At 39.5% G+C, this 19,722-nt stretch overlaps 1 protein-coding gene across 5 annotated transcripts in view; it reads left to right on the top strand.

Annotated features, from left to right (window-relative positions):
* The window catches only part of ncor1 (nuclear receptor corepressor 1), a 60,908-nt gene extending 41,642 nt beyond the window's left edge, over positions 1-19,266 (top strand). For 2 of the 5 annotated variants that reach the window (XM_088321685.1, XM_088321684.1), the window contains exons 23-45: positions 2,584-2,750; positions 2,894-3,005; positions 3,231-3,304; positions 3,383-3,548; positions 3,635-3,760; positions 3,833-3,916; positions 4,241-4,491; positions 4,643-4,952; positions 5,043-5,258; positions 5,962-6,162; positions 6,553-6,702; positions 8,345-8,527; positions 8,615-8,750; positions 10,227-10,690; positions 11,958-12,071; positions 12,510-12,658; positions 12,733-12,950; positions 13,030-13,173; positions 13,793-13,938; positions 14,132-14,185; positions 14,419-14,607; positions 16,185-16,361; positions 17,337-19,266. In XM_088321685.1, the coding sequence (XP_088177811.1) occupies positions 2,584-2,750; positions 2,894-3,005; positions 3,231-3,304; positions 3,383-3,548; positions 3,635-3,760; positions 3,833-3,916; positions 4,241-4,491; positions 4,643-4,952; positions 5,043-5,258; positions 5,962-6,162; positions 6,553-6,702; positions 8,345-8,527; positions 8,615-8,750; positions 10,227-10,690; positions 11,958-12,071; positions 12,510-12,658; positions 12,733-12,950; positions 13,030-13,173; positions 13,793-13,938; positions 14,132-14,185; positions 14,419-14,607; positions 16,185-16,361; positions 17,337-17,539 (4,034 nt within the window). In that variant the 3' untranslated portion in view covers positions 17,540-19,266. The remainder of the gene's footprint in view (positions 1-2,583; positions 2,751-2,893; positions 3,006-3,230; positions 3,305-3,382; positions 3,549-3,634; positions 3,761-3,832; positions 3,917-4,240; positions 4,492-4,642; positions 4,953-5,042; positions 5,259-5,961; positions 6,163-6,552; positions 6,703-8,344; positions 8,528-8,614; positions 8,751-10,226; positions 10,691-11,957; positions 12,072-12,509; positions 12,659-12,732; positions 12,951-13,029; positions 13,174-13,792; positions 13,939-14,131; positions 14,186-14,418; positions 14,608-16,184; positions 16,362-17,336) is intronic. The other 3 variants (XM_088321687.1, XM_088321686.1, XM_088321688.1) reach the window with 3 other exon arrangements.
* Positions 19,267-19,722: the final 456 nt, after the last annotated feature.

Here is a 19,722-nt window from a genome sequence, read left to right as displayed (position 1 = left end):
TTCAGTAGGCTGTGTTAAAACTGTATGTTAAGCTTTTAGCACCCATAAGTCAGAGTGCTGTAAAAGTGGCGCAACTGTCAGTTAACTGCTGAGCAGTGAGAGTACGGCCTGTGCTGCAAAGGTTTCTTTGTGCGAGGGACCAAATCCCCTTGAATGGAGATCTCACCCTTTTCATTTGGAACACATTTAACACTCGAAGGCAAAAATAGCTTCCTTTCAAAACTAGGTCATCTTTGCCTTATATCTTTGTACTGCAGGTGAGACCCTACCTTACATGCCTCATGGCATGTTATTGGCGCTAAACCGAGGGGCCTTCTCTTGTCTGCAAGGCTCTATGTATTGACCCTCCCTCAGGGATCTAAGCCTGACCTCACCTCAACCTGACCTCAGCATCCCCTATGCTTTTTGCTCAAATATGGCACCATGTACAAAAAATGCACATATTCACCACCCACTCCCATTGCCTTGTCAGCTTTCTCAGATTACTCCGAAATATTCAACCTTCCCCATGTGAATCTCCTTTGATTAAAGTAGAGACTTTAAAAGTTAGCAATAATTGGGCTTCAGCGCAACATGTATTGAAAGCTCTTCCCAAATTGTTCGCCAATTTGAAGCTTACCTTTTAGATGTGTGGGGCTTATATTTATTGTCTGTCAGTGAGACTAAAACACAGGAAAATATGAAAGAACCCTGTGGTGCTTTTGAATCGCTTCATAAACTTGCATTTTAGTATTGAATTTTGCTTCATGGAGAAATAATAGTTTTAATGCTTGTACTGTATGTCACAAAAGTAAGTACACCCCTCACATTTCTGCAGAGATTTCATTATAATTTTTAATAGAACATCACTGAAGAAGCATTGCCTTGACACAACAAAGTCTGTCATCAAAGGCCATCGCTTACTGGAAAGACATCCCCTGGTCTGATGAGACAAATAGTAATTTGTTAGGCTCATATGGTTTGAGGCATGTATGGCGGCAGCCAGGTGAGGAGTACAAACATGTTTGTGTCGTGCATTATGTCAAGCAGGGTGTTGGGAATGTCATGGTTTGGGGCTGTATTAGTGCAACCGGAGTTAAGGTTGCATTTCATTGAGGAAAACATGAACTCATGCATGTACAGTGAAATACTGGAGCAGGGAAGGATTCCCTCCCTCCGGAACCTGGTTCGCAGGGTAATATTCTAGCCTTACAATGACCCTATATACACTTATAAGATGACCATGGCTTTTCTAAGGGGCCCAGGGGTAAAAGGGAAAGACTGACCCAGCATGTCTCCAGATTTATACCCAATAAAACATCTTTGGGGCGTCCTCAAGCTAAAGGTGGAGAAGCACAAGATTTCGTATATCCCCAAGCTCAGTCATGTTTGACATGAAGGAGTGGAAGCATTTCAGTGGCAATTTGTGAGGGTTTGGTGAAAACGATGGCCAAGGATGGTGGTTCTGCAAAATCATGGTGGCCACACAAAATATTGAACTTCAGTAACTTATACTTTAAGGTTTATTCACTTTTGTTACCAGGGGTTTAGCTACTAATAGCTAAATTTTGAGTTTTTTAGGGGAAAAATAAATTGACTTCCCTATCTAAGCTTTACACAGACTACCTTTCAATGTGTCAAAGCGATGTTTCCTCAGTGCGGTTCAATTAAACATAATGCTGAAATATCTGCAAAAATGTGAAGGGGGTATTCACTTTCGTGACATACTCCATCATGATTGGATGATGGTGTGGCAGAGTTTTTGTAATGGAGCCTCGACTGCTGGGGCAGCTGAAAGCCGCTCGGTCACACCGGAGGAATTTATGAAAATTTTGAAAAAAGCCTTTATTCCCCTTATCTGCCCTTGTTGGTTGTGGAACAAAAGGCATGCTGCTGTTCGGTTTTTAAAAAACTTGTAGGTATTTTGAAGCTAGGAAAAATAACACATGAGGAGTACAGAACATGATGCACACATCATGCCGTAAATGTTTGGTGTAGTATATCACTAAAGATTTCCCAGATGAGAATCCAAAAGGAATTAATGTTGTGTTGGTTATTAATGTGTAGTACCTAGGAACATGCACTAAGAGCATCTCCTGTGTAAACAACCATATTCTGGCTATAAATTAAAATTTGACTGGCATACAGTAACATAGCAGTCTGGTAATATTTTGTACTGTACATGGTGGAGATGTACTGAATTTTGTTTTTGGCCGATTGAAAAATGAAACTGGACCAAAAATGTCACTTTGTGCAAGATGCGGCTGCTTTATTTTTTGGTTTATTTTTTTGCGGCGCATCCTCCCTATTTATCTTTACAAGATGTCACTTTCTAAATTGAGGCTAATGTGCAATTGTAGTGTTTGATTTCACTTAGTACCATAGCTGGAGCCTTGGTAAGCTTTGGAACCTTTGACTATAAAACAAAATGGGAGTAAGGGATTTGAGTAATACATATGAGGAAAAGTGGAATTATGCATATATGCTTCATACTGTTTTAATCCAAGATTTTGGATAGATGAAAATTAAAGGTGCTTTGTTGCCCATGTATTCGCTAATACTCTGTGAGAGTCACTGATTCTTTTTCTTTAATTTTTTTATTAGTCCTCCACCCGAACCCAAACCAGCTGATCCAAAGTCTGCCAGATGGAGCAAGGATGGTTTTCAGTAGACCAAGTCGACCGCCTAACATTCCATCTCCTCCTCCACTCATTCCAACCACAAAACCTACCGACAAACCGTCCTTCATTCACGGGGGCTCAATATCTCAGGTAGGAGAACATATGCTTGAAATTAAGATTGTTAATTATATTTTTCTATTTTCATACATATAAACCTTTTTCACTTGTTATGCCGCAAATTATATTATATTATATTAATATACAGGCGTGTTTTTTTATATCTGCTAATTTAGGGAACCCCAGGCACATACCTGCCTTCACATGCTATTTATGGGCCTGACTTGAAGAATCCCGTGGGCTCCATTTCTTTGGGCTTACCTCGGCACCAGGATCCTAACAAGTCTGGTAGGCATATGAATTGCTGCACTCAAAATGATTTAACAAACTTTCCCTGCAAGCACATTCTGAATATGTACAAATATTAAAACTACTTTTCATCTGCTCAAAATATTTATAAATGGCAGATTACTATTAATATTACAAGCCCCATGCAATGTTATGTACATTGCAAGTATTTGTTTTTAAAACTTTTAGCCTTGAAACTGTTTAAATGTCATCACATTTTTACAGCTCCATCAATGCATGACAGCAGAGGAAATCCAAAACTGGGTGATAATCTGGGTTTCAGAGGATCAATCACTCAGGTAATAAACACATAAGACAGAAGTATTCACATGCATTTGTGCGGACATTGTTGAAATATATTTTGCTTTTTTTCCCAGGGCACACCAGCTCTCTCCCAATCAACTGTTGCTGCTGACCTGCTGAAGGGCACCATTACAAAACTGGCCACAGAAGACTTAAACAGCTCGGACAAGACGAGGGACCAGCTGGCTAAAGGGCATGTTATTTATGAGGGCAAAAGTGGTCACATTCTCTCCTATGATGGTTCGTCAATTGGTCCGGCCTTTCAACAAAATGTGTGTATTCCTTGGCCGAGTTATTTGAATTTTTTATTTCCTCTTTTCAAAAAGCCATCAAGAACCCAAGGGAGAATACCCGCAGCCCGAGAACTGGCCTTGAAATGAAACGTACTTATGACATGATGGAGGGTCCCATCAGCAGGAGCCACCCTGGCAGGGAAGGAGCACCATTTGAAGGTATTGCAGAACAAGTTTCCAACTGCAGACCTCTTTTTGTTTTTTTGACTGAGTATGCCCTTTTTTGTGCAGGTTTAATTAGCAGGGCCCTTCCCAGAGAAGGCCTCCATGGAGATTCTAAAGACAGACAGATCATCACTGGCTCGATCATGCAAGGTGAAAAAATTCAGACTATTTCCGTTGACCACTTAAAAATTACCCTAAAGTCTTGTTCTATTACATTCGTACTGAGCGCTGGAGGCGGTGCTTTAGGCACTGAATGTTCCCTTGTCGCATGAGCAAAATGAGAAATGCATTTCAAATATTTTTTTGCGTCATCCATGTAGCCCAGTAAGGTGTATAAAGTCTCACTACAGGTTCATTTCCTATGGAATCTTCTTACATGAACAATAGGATTCCGAGTAGCAAAATCATCTGGCGGTTGTTTGGGAGTCATAGAACAATAGTTGCATTTGTAACTTTACCTTCCCCACTTCTCAGGAACGCCCAGAACTGCAGCAGAAACATTCGAAGAAGTTATAAAATATGGCAAACAGCTCAAACGAGAGAGCCCACCTATCCGCTCTTTTGACGGAGGAATTGGCAAAGGAAAGCCCTATGAGGGCGTCAACACCATCAAAGAGACCGGGCGCTCCATTCATGAAATTCCTCGACAGGACCAGTCCGCCCAGGACCTTAGAAAGACCCCAGATATGTCAGACAGGAGGGTCATAGAAGCTTCCATGTCACAGGTTATACTTTTTAAAATGGAGGATTTTGTTCATTCTGTATTTGTGTCACTTTATTTTTGTTTTTCCAACAACTGATAAGACAATTCAAGTCTTTGGAATAAGTTTGGTTAGAAAGCATTTGGATGATCATGATCATCTTTGGTTCCACTAGATTCACTCTCTGAACCAACCTACAATCAAGCATAATGTTAAGTCATTAATCACCAGTCCCAGTAAACTACCCCATGGCCTCTCCCAGCTGGAGGCCATGGAAAGAAGTAAATACGAGGAGAGCAAGGCAGTGCGGCACACGTCAGTGGTGAACTCTACCACCTCCGTTCTACGCTCCACACACCAGGAATCTGCCAAGTCTCAGCTCAGCCCAGGCATGTATGAGGACGCTAATGCTCGCAGGACCCCTGTGAACTACAGCTCCAATCCAGTGACCAGAGGTTCACCCATGCTGGGGCGTTCATCAGATGGTATTTTGCACTTGGGTTTTTATTTGAACCCCAAAATAGTTTTAAGCCATACCTGATCATGTAAATCATCTTTGTCTCGTGCACATTCAGGAGCCAAATCTGGTGCACATGACAGAAAGAATGCCATGACACCCACTCAGAGAGAAAGTGTCCCGGCCAAGTCGCCAGTGGCAGGCGGTGACCCTAGGGCTTCTCACAGCCCTTTTGACCCCCACCACAGGCCGGTTGTTCCAGGAGAAGTATACCGAGCCCACCTGCCCCCTCATCTTGACCCCAGCATTGGCTTCCACCGAGTGATTGACCCTGGTATTGACATACATTTTACAAACCATAAACAATATATTTGACTCAGCAATACAATAGAACGGCTGTCAAATGATTTTATTTGAAAACAAACAACTAAGTAAACAGTCGGCATGTCAACTTTTGCCGTCACATATATTTAATTAATTTATTAGTAGTTAATCAGGCTAAATGTAGACTATTATACTACTACTAAAAAAAACACTCATTTTCATAGGCTGTCATCACACTTTCTTGCAGTGAGTCTCAATGCCCCAACTTTGATTTGTGATTACTACTAAATACTACATTTTGTAGAATATCTCACACGTATGTTTATGTATTTCTTCACATAAAAAATTTTCAAACATAGTTCTGGGAATAAATCGTTCTAATTCTTATTAGCTACAAGCAAGAACTTTTTGTTTTTGACAAGTATTAAGTTTGTTAACACACCTGGGTCTAGCTGAGCCTACCTTTCTTAACCACTGCTCTACCTTGTATATAAACTATAAACTTGCTGAATAAATACAATTAATTCTGTGTTATGTCTGAATTGTGGAGAGGTTTAGTTGAACTCATTCCCTTTGTAGCTCCTCTAAGATGGTTCTTCATTGAGTTGTTTTTTTATTAACTGAAATACATGAACAGTTTTTGGTCCTGGAACAATAACGGTAGTGTTTTAATGTTTTAATTGTCCACTCATGCATTGTGTTGTGTTTTGCAGCCTTCATGTTTCCCCGGCAGCAGTCTCCAACCGGCTATCACAACACATACCAACTTTACACCATGGAGAACACGCGGCAGACCATCCTTAACGACTACATTACTTCTCAGCAAATGCAAGTCATCCCGCGGCCTGACTTGGCCCGTGGGGTGTCACCGCGGGAACAGCCAGTTCCCATCCCGTACCCAGCTGGAGCTCGAGGTATTGTCCGCCGCCAGACAGTCCATTCAGACCAATACCAGTAGATGAGACCCCAGTTTGGAGGGGCTTTAGTTTGCATCCTGTGTTGCTGTGCTGTAGTAGTGGCTACCTTTTGCAGATGTCCAGAAGCAAATGACCTCAACACCTTTCACTTAGTTTGTGGCTGCAAATTATCTGGCTCTGTTTAAAAATTGAGAACTGTAGCTTAAATATCCACTTGCCTGATTCAGGTTTATTATTGTGAAACTTAATTGCAGCCCTGCTTACCTAAACATTACCAATTGGGAGCACTGACTGATAATGGTGAAGGGTACATGCAGTGCTACATTGAGAAATTATTGGTTTGGTTTTTATTGTTTACCATTGGCCCTTTGCTTCTGTCTGTAAAAGGGATAATTGATCTAGCCCAGATGCCTCCAACTATCCTGTTGCCTCACCCTGGGGGAACAGGTACTCCCACTTTGGAACGTATCGCCTACCTCCCTGGAGCTCAACCCCCTTTCACTGCTAGGGCTTTCAACCCAACTTCCATATCGCCAGGTGAGGTTTCCCTCCCCAATACCTACACGCAACCCTCCCTTAATTCCCATCGCCTCAATCATGTGTTCTTTCACACCTGTCATGGTGTGCAGACCTTCACGGCCCGCCCAAGGTCAGTTATTTTCCATCCAGACCCATAGTAAGCGTAAACTCTGAGCATGAGTCTTTTTCTCATGTAGCCTTTTAGATGTTGGAATGGATGTTTGGTTACCTTACGATTCATACAGAACGATTCGATTCTGAAATCATTATTAGAGGTGTGAATCTTTTAGGTGCATTGTGACTAGATTATAATTTTATATAATCTTTGGGTGGCTAGCACTTTTTCAGACTCTTCCCTCACAGATTAACATTTTTCTCTTGTAATATTTAAATATTGTGTATTTGTATTAATAAGAAACACGGCTTAATTTACATTAGTGTTTATTGAACCTTAGAAAAGTATTCACACCCAGAAAAAATGTGCAATTTAGCATTCTGGGAATCTTTTGGGTAACTTATTTGATAACGGTTACAGTTCAGGTAGTTTCTAATAAGTGTGCATTTGTAACAAAGCAAAAATACAATATTTTCCACTAGAGTTTATGCACGTTCAAACCTCATAAAATATCACATGAACACTAATTTAATTCCAATTGACTACTAATTCACCTGACTCTTCTGAAGTGTTTTGATACTTTTATTCATATGAAATTGTATCCCTGAGTATATGAATTTTACCCTTAAACGTCACGTATACTTAAAAAAAAAGCCGAAGCCTGTTCAAATTCATGCAAAACCTCTGTGTTTAATTCCAGGTGCAAACTTTCAATTTCCATTCACTGATTATAAAAAAATACGATTACAGTAATGATTTAATAATAATAATAATATTTTAATATTAATAATTTGATTCTGTTAATAGAAACATCAATGCACTCTACCTCATAGAGGGCAACTGTAGTAAACTTTAGAAGTGCTTCCATTACCCTTATTTTAAGAGAAATAACACTCATGCAAAACCGGCAAATTTCTGTTTGAAAAAAGTAGCCGGTGATGCGCTAAATACAATACAGACTGCTGTGACTGGAATGCAGGATTAATATTTTAGCGCAACAAAGCATGAATAAAGTGTTGCTTTATCTTGTGGTCGACGTTGCAGAAGGAGAACTGTTTGACACATTTGCATTTAAATGAGAAGCTTTATGTTTACATAGATCTGCGCAAGCATGCATCTTTGCTTAGAGTCCAATGGGAAAGACGATATTGCTTCCTTGTACCACAAAACAAAATTTGGACGTTTTATGAATTAAATGAGATCCTTTCATGACAAAATCACGATGCATTCAAGAATCTGAAATTTCAACCCTCATTAACGATGATGATGCCCGTTTTAAAGAGACTTGGCGAAAAATGTTGTCCCTTTTATGGACAAAATTATAGAATGCATGATTACCTTTGGCAAGGTTACCACGAAGCGATACTTTTGCAAAACATCTGCCAGCCTCCTGAAAGATGAACGACCATGTCATATAACAAGCGGTTCAAAATCCTGCCATTATACAAAAAAATGGTACACCATTGTTAGGGATTCAAATAAAAATAGTGGGTTTTCATAAATATATACATCTATGTATAAACTATCCCTTTATTTGATCCCCAGGTCACCAAGCCCACCTTGCTGCTGCAGCTGCCGCTGCTGCAAGTGTGGAAAGGGAAAGGGAGCGGGAACGTGATCGTGAGCAACATGAAAAGGAGCGGGAAAAGGAAAGGGAGATACGGGATCGAGAACTGCGGGAACGGGACAGAGAAAGAGAGCAGCGAGCAAACGATTACATGCGCGGGAGTGAGTGTTTGTTACTTGATTAGAAGAGCAGTATTTACGAAGTTAGACTTTGTTTTCTTAATGATTGAGATTGCATTTTTGGATCAGGTGGAGTTGAGCAACCAGGGCGGCCAGGAAGCCGAGGCTATTTGCATTCTCCTTCCCCTTCGCTCAGAACGCAGGAAGTGGTTGTTCAGCAACGACCGAGCATCTTTCAGGGCAAGAGTGTCATCACTTCTCTAATGTAAGTCGAATTTATTGATCAGAGCTCGAGTCACCAGAGGACTTCTTGAGCTTGCCTTGATCTTAGGCTGCTATGATTAGTCTCTGTTGTTGACAAAAATCTAAACTATGAATAGTTGACGAAGAATTCCATAGTCATTTATTGTCGGAAGACTTGTTTTTTAACAGACCAAGGCGTGATTAAAATCAATACTAAAATAGATGGTGCACAATAGCGTCTCTGTCTCGATTAGTAACATACAGAAAAGATGGCGTCAACATCAAAAACACTAACCAAAACTTTTGTTAAAGTTGTTGAATATTTTAGCCTGGATACGGCTAAAAACAAGACAAATTGCAAAGTTTGCAAAGCAGATCTTGTTTAGATAGATACTTTATTCATCACCGTAGGAAAATTCACACTTCCAGCAGTATCCTTGTGTTGAAAAATAAGATAATAAAATAAAGATATAGAATACAAAAATACCCAATATAACGTTTCGCTATAGAGTATTTAAATAGTGCTACGGAAAATACACACTGTAATAAAAATAGGGTAGTATGCAAATGTGGGGGTGGGGTCTAATGTGGGCTTTTACTCCCCCAGGTGGAGTTAAAGAGCCTCATGGCATGAGGAAGAAATTATTTCCTCAGTCTGTCCGTGGAACATGACTGTGACAGCAGTCTGTCGCTGAAGCTGCTCATCTGTTTGGAGATGATGCTGTGTAGTGGATGTAATGTTTATCATACTAGTAACTACTTACGCACAAACATTTAAAGATTAAGCACGTCGGACAGTTTAATCTTACAGAGGCAAGTCAGACTGTGTTTTGTTTAAATGTCATTCAAGCAATACGATTTTTATTACATAAATTATATTTTTTACACATGTATATTTCGCTATTAAAAAGCTTGAGTTTTAACCATACAAACATATTTTAAATTAAATGCATCCAGTGTATTTGATTTCAAATTGTTGAAATTGTTTGGGTAGTTTTGTGACAGACTTTTCAGTTGACCACTATGTGCACGTCATACTGTATTTGTTTTTTACTGTTCTATTACAGGAATACAAATTTTTACTTTATCTGAATTATTTCTTTGCCCGACCCTAAGAAATAGTCTATTGTATTTGGTGGATTTATGTCTACTGACCGAGCAGTGTGCCTAAATGTTTTTTTTAAATTTGATTTTCGTACGAATCCACAGTAGGTCTAATAGTAGATGTGTTTTTCAATGTACCAATTTTTCTTTTGTTTAATATTAATTGCCACATAATTATATCATTTTACTGAATTTAAGAAAAGATAAATAATTATCAGAATATCCGACTAATTTTTCGGACTATTAAAATTGTTGATAGTTGCAGACCCACCTAGAACACATAACCCAAATTACACAACTAAAGTTCAATTGAAACAGAATTTATTCAACTTAAATCAAACTGATTTTCTTTTAAAGTGGATAGTTAAGACATTTTTTAAATTGTAATTCTTAGGCCTCACTCGACTGCAGCAACAGTGGCAGCCCAGAGTAACTCTCGCTACAGCACTGCAGCAGACGCTTTGGCAGCATTGGTGGATATCGCTGCCTCTGCGCCACCTGTGGAGGTGACCAAAGCCAAGGAGAGCAAACGAGACGAGCGCGACAATGAACTGGGCTTAGCAGCTCGCAGAACGGCAAGCCACTCGGAACAGCACCAGGAGGCTGATCGGCGATCAGCATCATATGGAGCCATGTCACTACCTGGAGGGAAGCCGCACCCAGCTTACCCTGAGGGAGTTGGTGTGAAAGATAAGGCGCCGCAAACTTTGAAGTCCCGCATTGAAGAAGAACTCCGAACCCGCGGAAAGACCACTATTACACCTGCTAACTTCATTGACGTCATCATCACCCAACAAATAGCTCCAGAAAAAGACTCCCAAGAGCGAGGCTCTCAGAGCTCGGACTCGTCCAGTAGCTGTGAGTATGGCAATCTCGGTTGTCAAATATACAGTAGTACCTCTATACACGAGCACCTCTACACACAAGGGTTGTTATGCACAAGATTTTATTTTAACAAAAAAATCTTGCTTGTTTTAAGAAGGAAAATCCAATTCATATACAGTCCCTTGGGCTACCACTAGAGACCGCTCACTGCTCGTGACCGCACACTGCCATCTGCTCGGGTTCAGTTTGCACATGTGCTTCCCACCGTTACGCCCCTTATTCCGCGCCCTTTGCTCTTTTGTTTTGATTGCATTTCTTTAATCCCCGTTCTCCTCTCTGTAACCTTAGCCATTAGTTCCAAAAAAGGAAAACTGTAAGGTGTCTGAGGAAAAAAGGAGAATAATTACAATTGAAAGACATTGTTCACGTTCATCTAAAATTACAGTAACTTTAATTTTAAGTGTTCAGGTTAGGGTTAGGGTGCAGGTAATTGCGTATCATTAAAAGTCGTGCACAGTCACTCCTTCCACACCCACCACCCGTTCCGCGCTATGAAAACACTTTTGTCACGGAATCTGTCTTGAAATAAACTCAACTTTTTTTCAGCTAGTTTCATCTTATTTATCTTGTTAATGTATTTTTTTTATGTATTACTTTTTGAATGTGTTTTACTGATCTGAAAAATATGTTCTATAGCTATTTAGAGTCCACTTTGATACTTTTGGGACGTTGGGGACCGGCTAGTCAATTTTTAATTTCATACCTGGAAAATTTGCTCGTAACACAAGTAATCCGAGCTACAAGCGTGATCTTGGAATGAATTAAGCTCGTTTGTAGAAGTCCTACTACAGTATTTGCATGCATTAGAATCTAGGGATGGCCCGATATGATCAACGGTTTGGTGTCTAATTCTGGCCAAAGTAGATCGATTATTACTACTATAAAAAATCTGATCCCATCCATGAAACTAAAGTTTTTAGTTTTGTTCCAACGTGATTGTTTGTCTTGAAATGTATTTCCTAGTTGAACTGGCGATTTGTTTTTTTTTGTTTTAGAAGTCACTTTGCCTGTAGATATATAGGAGAACTTGCTGTAACATGACTTATGTATGCATGTTGAAGTTGCGATGTAAACAGCCTGTTTCACAACTTAAACTTAACACATTAACATTTATTAATGTTTTGGTTGACTAAAGGATCTGTGTTGACCAATCTAAATGGTCACTATAGCAAGATTGGCATCAGATAGAAAAAAGTGACATCTAGTCATACATTTTTTTTTTAAATTTATATCCATCCAGTGTCATCAAACCGATTTGACAACACTGGTGGAGGAGCCATTGAAGTAATAAGTCCTGCAAGTTCCCCAGTTCATTCACAACAGGAAAAATTGGACAAAGTACAGCAGCCGACAGGTATGAACTTGCAAATTTCCTAAGAAGACCTTTGAGATTATTTTCAACAAGTTTTTACTTGGACATTCAGTACCAAGCCAATTTATGATGTAAAACTTCCATATTTAATTTATTTCATCCTTTAGATTAGTTTAGAAGTTTCTTTACATTCATTGGTAAGATTGTCTTGTATATGGTGCCCCAAACTTAAATAAATTGAAAGATTATGGTACATATTTTCACAATTTTAAATGGGCCATCTTACAATTTTACATTTATTTTGGATTATTATCCACATTAGCGAAGGAACAAATATATTCTGAAAATGATGCCGACGTTAACCCTTATTACCATCAGACCTAAGTTCGCAATGTATTTAATTTGTATGTTGCTAATATCAGATCCATGCTTAACTTTTGACTGGTTAAATATTAATACTCTGTTCCTGAACCGGATTAGCTGGCATGCGGGTTTACGACATGAATCGATACCGGCCTTCAGCAGAACCATCGCAGCCCAGTTCCCAGCAGCCCCCTTCATCCCAGGTCGACAATTACACCCCAATCCCAAAGACTCATCGGGTCATGACCTTGGCAGATCATATTTCGGTAGGGAATTTCCATGACATAGAGAAAAGTAGCTGTATAAACATCAAAGCTGACTGTCTCTTTGTGCTATCCAGCATATTATAACTCAGGACTTTGCCCGGAATCAAGACCCTCCCACAGTTTCCTCTTCAGCCACTACCACATTCCAGAGCACGGTGCCACCCGTGTCTTCGTCCGGCCGAACCAAGGCGGCCAGCCGCTATAGCCCAGAGAATCAAATCCAGGCCCCACATCACTACCGTCAACCCAGCAGGATTTCTCCAGAGAACGCCACGGAAAAACCCAGATCCAGGTAAAGAAAAAACAAAGTCAGGTCATCATTGATATTGCTTAAAAGCAACATTTTCCTGAAATCTCTGTGTCCTTTTCAGGCCGGGGAAGTCTCCAGACAGGGGAGGGAGGCAGATGGAGAACTATGAGCCCATCTCGCCGCCACAGAGCTTCCAAGAATTAGACAAGCCAGAGACGTGTGGGCCTGCGCCCCAAAGACGAGAGGCGGACAACTCTGAGATTAGGTATACTAGTTTCTCAAAGGAGAAGTCAAACTAAATACTGTATTCATTAAGTAAGTTTAGGTCTTGGTTTAAGTTAATATTTTTATAAATTTTAGTGTTCAGTGTTTTATATCTAGCAGAAGTCGCACTGTTTCCATTTTTGGACGTGAATCAAGCAACTAAAATTACTTATTGGACACTTTTTGGTTCAAAATGACATTACAGTTGCTTCAGGCTCTGATTACAACATCTCAGCACTGGGTTTGAGGTTAGTCTTAAGTTGTTCTCAAGCTAGGCCATTTGTTGTTCCAAATTTAATCTAAATTTTAGTTGACAGCAATTGGCAAAAAGGTCACCCCATCGAATGATTTTAGTTGATCGCAGTGCCCAAATTTCATATTTATCAGATTGCCATCTAATTTTGTGGATCATTTTATTTTGAGGAAGATATTAGTTATCTTTCCTTTTTAATACTCTTGTATAGCCCAAATTAATGTGTAATAAAAGTTACAAGTATGTAAAATTGTTATTATATTTTGTGTGCATATTGAACCCTAATTCAGCGCAAGGAATATGTTTATTATAAACAAGACCACTAAAATATCTAATCGTCCTCAACACCTCATTTGTACAATTCCAGGAGTGACTCACGGTCCCCTGGCAGTGTCAGTTATCTGCCGTCCTTCTTCACCAAACTAGAGAACACCTCACCTATGGTGAAATCCAAAAAGCAGGAGATCTTTCGTAAGTTGAACTCCAACTCTGGTGTCGGTGATTCTGATGTTGGTAAGTGGGTCTTTCTATCTTCATTTTGGCTTGAATTTACACACTTGCTCAAATGTTTTAAACAAGCTGCTTATGTGTGCACGAGGCAACGCATGCATTTCGTCTTCGACCGCTTATTTTCAATCTTGACAACTATGTTGTTTACTTTAACGTACTATTTAGTGATTTTAAATGTGCAATGTCTTTCTTGCAGGAAATGCTCAGCCAGGCACAGAGATTTTCAACTTGCCTGCTGTTACAAGCTCCAGTAAGATACAAATATGCATTTGAATGTAGCTATAATAAACAATGCATTCATCCACCGCTTGTGTATGTCGTTCAAAATCACCAAATTGCCCAAAGTCTAGAGTTATATTTGACGAAAAATTTTACTTCTAAATTGACTGCTCATAAAGAGCATCAATGAACTATTCCAAATCCTAAAGCATATTTACATGGTTTTAGATCCACATTTTCAACTCTATATGTTTGTCTTCCTAGGCAGCATCAACCCTAGAAACCATTCCTTCAGTGACCCTGCTAGTAACCTCGGCCTGGAGGACATCATACGGAAAGCCCTAATGGGGAACTTGGAGGACAGAACAGAAGAGCACCAAGGCAGTGCTAGTGCTAGCAACACAAACGCCAGCGGCGACTCGCGCCAGGAGGCCAACCCGTCGCCCAGTATAGGTGCGTGCTGATGGTTAACTATCTGTCGCCATTGAACGGAATGTATCTTCTGGTGACCAGATGGAGCTAATCCGATCTTCATTACAGTGTTTATGTGGCTTGCCAAAGCAAATCTTGTGCATCTACAGATGAGTTCAACTTATTCAAGCCCCACAGTAGATATGTTTTTGAAACCTTGACATTCACTTACTATTTAGTTTATCATCACATTAAGTATTGACATGTTTAATATACAAATGCAAATTAAATAAGAAAAATATGTGATTACGTTATTGACAAAATTATTCAACTTGTCCACCACTCTTAAAAGTGCTGTACCATTTGTTTTTACTTGTGGCCGCCACCTCTAGCCTCTGCAAAGTAAGTTTATGATACACATGCAAGTACAGGCCTGTTGACAAACTTGAGACCGACTGGGACGTTGGACAGGACTTATAAGAGCAAAAAATGAACCCTTACAGGGGATTTGGATGTGCAACGGGAAGACTGAGTTGTCCAACCAAATGTATGTGGTAAATTAGCAATGGACTACATGAAGAGATTTTGAATAATTGTGGATACGTCAAGGTAATTTTCAGGATTGATACCGACTTGCAAGGCTAGTTGGAATCAAGCACAGGCATTTAATGGATTCTTCAGCACATTTGATTTCATTGTGTGACCTTGTTGATTTCATCAAATCTATGATAATCTATGATAAAAAATAATGAAGCCTGTGTCCCATATTAACAAATATACCACTTAAAATGAGTCTCTCTCAGTAACTTGAGGTTGTTGAGGTTCACTTTGACTGGCAATTTTTGTTTTTAAAGCATGTTGCGGGTTCTTTTATAAAAATGTCACAAAAAAACTGCGAACGAGAAGGATACTGATGTATTTAGGCGAGTATGCTATGTGTGCAGAGATCCGCCTACCGGTACCGCTCACCCAATTAAATTGCTCTGGTTGCTTGGCTGGCATTTTCAGTTGTTTACAGTTTGTTCTGTGGTTTTTATCATAAAGTGTCTCAGTGAACATAGATTGTTTGTTTAATGTGCTTCAATACAAACGATTTCTTAGAGACATACAGCCAAAATGGGTCACACTTTGAACTTAAACCTTTGTTGAAACTTTACCCTATGTGTTTTGGAGCAAACTGATGTCTTATTTTGTAGCTTCGGCTTCATACACTCTGAAGTTGGGAAGTCACCGAGAAGATTACCATATCCATCATTTTTCAGAACCAGTTGTACTCATAAAAAGAGCCATATGTTCCCGACCCCTGTTCTATGCTGTGCAGTATGCTACACTAACGAATAGTAACGAAGGAAATGCGGAGACAAGCATGACATCACTCTTCAACACTCCCTTTCAGCCCCCATTTCTGATTTTATCAATTTACTACAACAATTCTTACAGTTCTTAACTCATTCAAGTGGCAGTGATGTATTTTCTTATTTAATCTTTGCGTGACTGCTCAGTCTGACCAACTTATAAGAAAATGTGGTTGAACACGCACGAGTGCCCTGGTCAGGTGCGACTGTCGCATGTATTTCAGAAATGAATAGCTTAACATGTTCTTTCTTTCACACCCACAGCAAAGCAGAAGCAGGGTAAAGCCAACAGCCGTAAATCAAAGTCTCCTAACATGGGTCAGGCATACTCTGGAGGGGATCGCCCTTCTTCTGTGTCCTCCGTGCACTCCGAGGGAGACTATCACAGACAAGCACAAGCCCAGTCGCAATGGAGTTGGGACGACCGGCCGTCATCAGCAGGTCAGTTAGTGTACATAAATGCGGTGTTCCAAAACTTGTCATTGAATTGGATAAAATGTCCTTCTTTCATTGATAACAATGTGGTGGAACATTGTATGCAGCAAAATCAGACTTGGCACCTCAGGGTAAACATGTTATAAAGACTTTAAAGAGATAATCAGGTTAAAACACTCATGTAAATAGGCAAAAATATTTACAACATAGTGGTAAGAGACTGGTGAGCATGGCGTGGAAATCAAGGGTTCCATTCCAGCTATCGTTCAGAGTTTGTGTGTTCTCCCCCTGTCTAGGCGGGCTGGGTAATTGGCAGGTCCAAATAGTCCCAAGGTGTGCATGAGAGTGATGGTTGTATTTCTCTGTGTGCCCTCCGACTGGCTTGCAATCATTTCAGGGTGTCCCCATGCCCACTGCCCAAACATAACTGGGATGGTCTCCAACAACCCCCGCGACTTTAGTGAGGATAAGCGGTGCAAAAAATGGATGGATGTTATTTTTACTAATATTATTTTCGGGCCGGGCCACGAGACTATAGTCTGACACTAAGCAATGATTAAATGTGTATTAGCACAAGGATTACATATAGCTTATGGACATTTATTACGGGCCATGTAGATAATTAATGTAGTGTTTCCCAGTATTATGTTTTGATGGGAAGAACTCCGCAACTGAAATTGTATATTACCGAAAAATTCTACCCATCACCTATTTGGGGAGAGATCTGTCTCAAAAACAAATCAAGTTTTGAAAATCATATATCTTTATAAATGCACATGCAAGAATCAAAATTGTGTATGTAATTCGCAGATATATTTGTGGCTTTGCAAAATACACGATTCACACCAGATTTTTTATTTATTTGAATGGTACCGGAGGAATTTAATAATTGGCTTTGAAAGTCCTTAAAAAGTGCTTTAATTTGGTCATGACAAAGGTGTATGAACCTTCACATATTTGAAATTGTCTTCCTGTTTTCAGGTTCCATGCAGTTCCCTTACAATCCACTGACCATGCGTATCATGAGCAGCACGCCTCCCACCTCTATATCGTCCCCCTCCATACAAAGCCAGCAGCAGCCACAGCAGACGCATCCTACCGGAGCTATAGTGCGCCCACAATGTGGCGTTTGGCAATCTCTGCTGTCAGAGCAATACGAGCCCCTGTCGGACAGCGACGACTGAGCATCGAAACCACATTCAAGTGTCAAGTTGACAGAATGCTGTCCAAATCTTTCCTGGTGCTGTTGCGCCCCCTAGCTGTAAACTTTTTGCGACTGACCGGGCTGTCCAAAAAAGAGACTCATTTTTGGTCTGGAGGCTCTCAGCCAGCCTTGAGTGAAAAAGAACCTGATGACTTGTTATAGAGTGAAGCAGAATTGTAAAAAGAGAATTTGTTTAATTTCTGTAAATTTATAACTCGTCTTCAAGAAAATCATTGTATGTAAATAGAGTAACCTTTTTGCAGTGTTTTTTTCTTCACTGGTTTATTTCTTATTTTATTGTCGCTTTTAAGATCCACTTAAATGCTAAGTGAAGGTGTGTAATCTTTAAGGCCAACAATGTTGTTTTTTTGTTCTTTTTTTTCCCCTGTTCCTGCCTCTCTCACCATTTCCCCTAAGCAGTGTCCAATCTATTTAGTGATTCAGGCTGCTTATAAGAGAAAACTGGAGTGGTTTCTCCCTGCAGTACTGATTGGTTACTGATGCTGTGTTGACACGGAGCAAATGTGTGATCATCAGTCTTGTGACTGTAACTCGTTACTGTAATTTTTTCAGTAATTCGCACCAGTTACTTATTTAAAGGTATACCCAAACAGACAAGTAACTTTGTTCCAGTGATTAGTTTACCACCCAGCACTGGTGATTGCCAACAGAGAGGTAAATGGAGCTCATAGCGCCCCGTCACTTCTAAGGACGGAAAAATGTCTTCGCCTAACTCATCAACACTGGTGTCCCAAGTAATGAACGACTACTCCTGGACCCTGTTCAAATTTTAAGAATCAAAACCAAAAAAAGTGGAAGCTAGAAAAACAATGTCCTTCATGCCCTAAATGGTCTGCTCCAGAGTATTAAAACATGAAATTTGTCTAGAATACAGTCTTCCCCCAAACACACCACCCTATTCTATGGTTTTGCCATGCCTTGTGCATTGAGAAAAAAGGCAGCTTTTACAGATATATTATTTTGTATTGTTACGCCGACACCCTACTTTTTTTTTGATATCTGGAACCATCCAAACTTTAAAAAGTTTTTTTCCAAACTGCTTTACAAGAGAATACAGTCGGCATCGTGTTTGCACTATTGGTTTCATAACTATTGATCACAAAAGGTGTCCTAACCTGCTGTCTAATATAATCGGGAGCGATTGAAAATGTTTTGCCATCGCTCGCAGACTTACTGTTGCTCTTTCATTCTGCGATCCATGTCTAAATTAGTATTCTTTCGAATGCGTCCTACGTTATTATCACTGAGATTCCCAATCTTAGCCATTATATTCTCTTATGTCAACTACCTGACCCCAGTTGCCTCAGCATCTTTCTATCAAGTATCTTGTACTATTCCTGTTCATGTTTCTCAATTTTTTTCTCATAGTATACCGTATGTTTTTTTTTTGTGCCCTGTTAAAACGGGATGGTTGCTGTTTACAAAAGCAATGGCAGAAAAATGTTTACAAACTTGAATTTGAAAAGAAAGCTGACTTGAAGCGGAAAAGAATGAGAGCGTCTTTTCAAGCGAGAAACCCGCGTGACTTTTTTTTTTTTAATTCAAACTTGAAAACGCATCCACTTTGATGTTGAAATGCAAAGATTGTATGGCACAAAAGTCTTTAAGTTGCCTATTACAAGAATACAGACCAATCAAAGAAAGGGGTTCTTTTTTTTCACCAAAATAAAATACAAGTCCTTTGAACATTGCTCATTTTTATTATTATTATTAAATTGAATATTTTATGGTAATCATAGTTTGCCATATTATCTACATGACACAATTGTATCAATATGGATATTACATAGTGGCAAGCCAAGCATTTCACACTTATCCTTTCAGTAGACTAAATAAATCCAACCCTCAATAATTCTTGTATTGCTATAAAACAATTACTGCAGCTACAGTTGCAACGTATATCTAGAAAGCATCAATAATAACCTCATAAAATTGCAATATTATTTGGGATCATAGAGATTTTGCTCAAATTATATTTATGGACAAAATATATCCTCTTTATTTTCTTTTTCATGTCTTTCTATTTTTTTTCTTATTTTCCTACCCTTTAATGAGAAAATTTGTGAATTTTGGTCACTTTGAGTCTCTAGTTTTTATCAATCGTTGAGCTTTGTAGTACTCATTTTTGGTGGCGCTACACAA

The sequence above is a fragment of the Urocampus carinirostris genome, chromosome 17 (genome assembly GCF_059441175.1).
Source record: "Urocampus carinirostris isolate Australia breed hairy pipefish chromosome 17, RoL_Ucar_1.0, whole genome shotgun sequence".
Taxonomy (NCBI): domain Eukaryota; kingdom Metazoa; phylum Chordata; class Actinopteri; order Syngnathiformes; family Syngnathidae; genus Urocampus; species Urocampus carinirostris.
The sequence above is the reverse complement of the archived record's forward strand: the minus strand, read 5'-3'. Positions and strand labels throughout refer to the sequence as shown.